The sequence below is a fragment of the Mus caroli genome, chromosome 2 (assembly GCF_900094665.2).
Source record: "Mus caroli chromosome 2, CAROLI_EIJ_v1.1, whole genome shotgun sequence".
Lineage (NCBI taxonomy): Eukaryota > Metazoa > Chordata > Mammalia > Rodentia > Muridae > Mus > Mus caroli.
The window spans coordinates 169456793-169458365 of record NC_034571.1 but is presented as its reverse complement, the minus strand read 5'-3'; the positions used below and the strand labels follow the sequence as shown (position 1 = coordinate 169458365).

General features: G+C 52.3%; 1 protein-coding gene across 1 annotated transcript in view; it reads left to right on the top strand.

Moving 5' to 3' along the window:
* The window catches only part of Taf4 (TATA-box binding protein associated factor 4), a 65039-nt gene that overhangs the window by 42210 nt on the left and 21256 nt on the right, over positions 1-1573 (top strand). Inside the window, exon 7 of the mRNA XM_029468646.1 lies at positions 1423-1536. Coding sequence (XP_029324506.1) covers positions 1423-1536 — 114 coding nt within the window. The remainder of the gene's footprint in view (positions 1-1422; positions 1537-1573) is intronic.

Here is a 1573-nt window from a genome sequence, read left to right as displayed (position 1 = left end):
GGCAGCTTACTGGGGTCAGGGATTGAACTGGGTTCCTTATCTTGTGTTGCAGTTAATTCTGTCTCTCTAACCCTAAAGCATCTACTTCCTTCCTTGACAGTGTTGCAGTTAACTCTGTCCCTCTAACCTAAAGCATCTACTTCCTTCCTTGACAGTGTTGCAGTTAACTCTGTCCCTCTAACAGAGGTGTCTACTTCCTTCCTCTGTTTTCTTTCTTTTCTGTTTCTTTGATCAGGAAGCACACGGATTTTGAAAGTGTTGCTTTCTGGTTTTTGTTTGGTTCCGTCCTGCTCTCCTGGTCCTTTTCCCCTCCGAGGGGTTTGCAGGCCAGGCAAGGGTGGCATGCACCAACCACACTGCTGCCAGCAAGCCCTATCCCTGTCCAGGGCTGTCTTCCCCACCTGCTGCTCCTGTTCACTCCTTAGCTGCGTTCGTCCACCTTTCATCGGGGCCTTGGGGGCTCATTCTTATGTGAACTCTTTGTGGCCTTTGATTCCACAGGCTGCCCCTTTTGGCCTTTGCATCAGTCAGACTGGGGCTTGGCTGCCTGCAGCGCTGCCATTCCCAGGATCTGAAATATCGCCAGTCTCTGTGCCTTACCTTGGCCACTTGTGCCCTCCTCAGAGCCCAGTGAGGGTGTGTTCCTCACNCACAGGCCAGCTGCTGATGCTTTGTGCTCTGGTGGTGCCTATGGCCTCTCTTCTCCCCAGCCAGTTTGAAATCCAGCTTTGTGTTACTCTTAGAAGATTGCTGCCGTAACCCTGCTCCCAGAAGTCTGCCATTGCTCTGCCTGCTGCTGCCTTATTTAGGTTTTGCAAACCTGGACAGATGCTGTAGTAGTGTGGGGTGCCCCTCTTCATGGCTGCGTGGCTAGGCCTCTGCCCCACTTCAGGTGTCTAGTGCTCACCCATCTTACAGGCTTCCTTAGTCTTTACACGAGTTCTCAGGTNTCTGAGACAACTGTGTGCCTCACTTGTAGACGCTGATGCTTTCNCTTTGGCGCTGGGTAGGCCTCTCCCGACAGGCTCCCTGCCTGCCCCCTGACTAGACTAGAGTTGCCTCGCCACTCTGTAACACATGCATTTGTTTCCGAGCAAAATGCCTGGCACTGTAGGTGCCGAGTGGGACCCAAGTGAAAACGCTTGACTGAGAAGCCTGTGGGAGGTGTTAACCCAGACCAGTAACTAGCCAGCTAGAGACATGCTCACCAGCTGCTGCTCAGGGTCCAAGGGGCACAAGACTTGTGTACCCAGGGATCTGTGTCTGTTACATTGGGCAGTGGCATGCTGACACACTTGCTGTCAGAAGGGCCAGACCATTGTGATGCTAGGGTTTATGGTGTGTGCCGTGAAATTGTGTGGAAATATGTCACAGCAGTTGCCATGTGAGGTCGTTGCAATATCACTATGGTTTGTTTTTCAGGATGGGAAAATTGAAGCAGAAGATTTCACTAGCAGGTTATACCGAGAACTGAACTCTTCACCTCAGCCTTACCTTGTGCCTTTCCTGAAGGTGATTGAGGGCTTGTGCTGCCCAGTGTGGTCCAGCCAGGGGGCGTCACAGGTTCCACCTG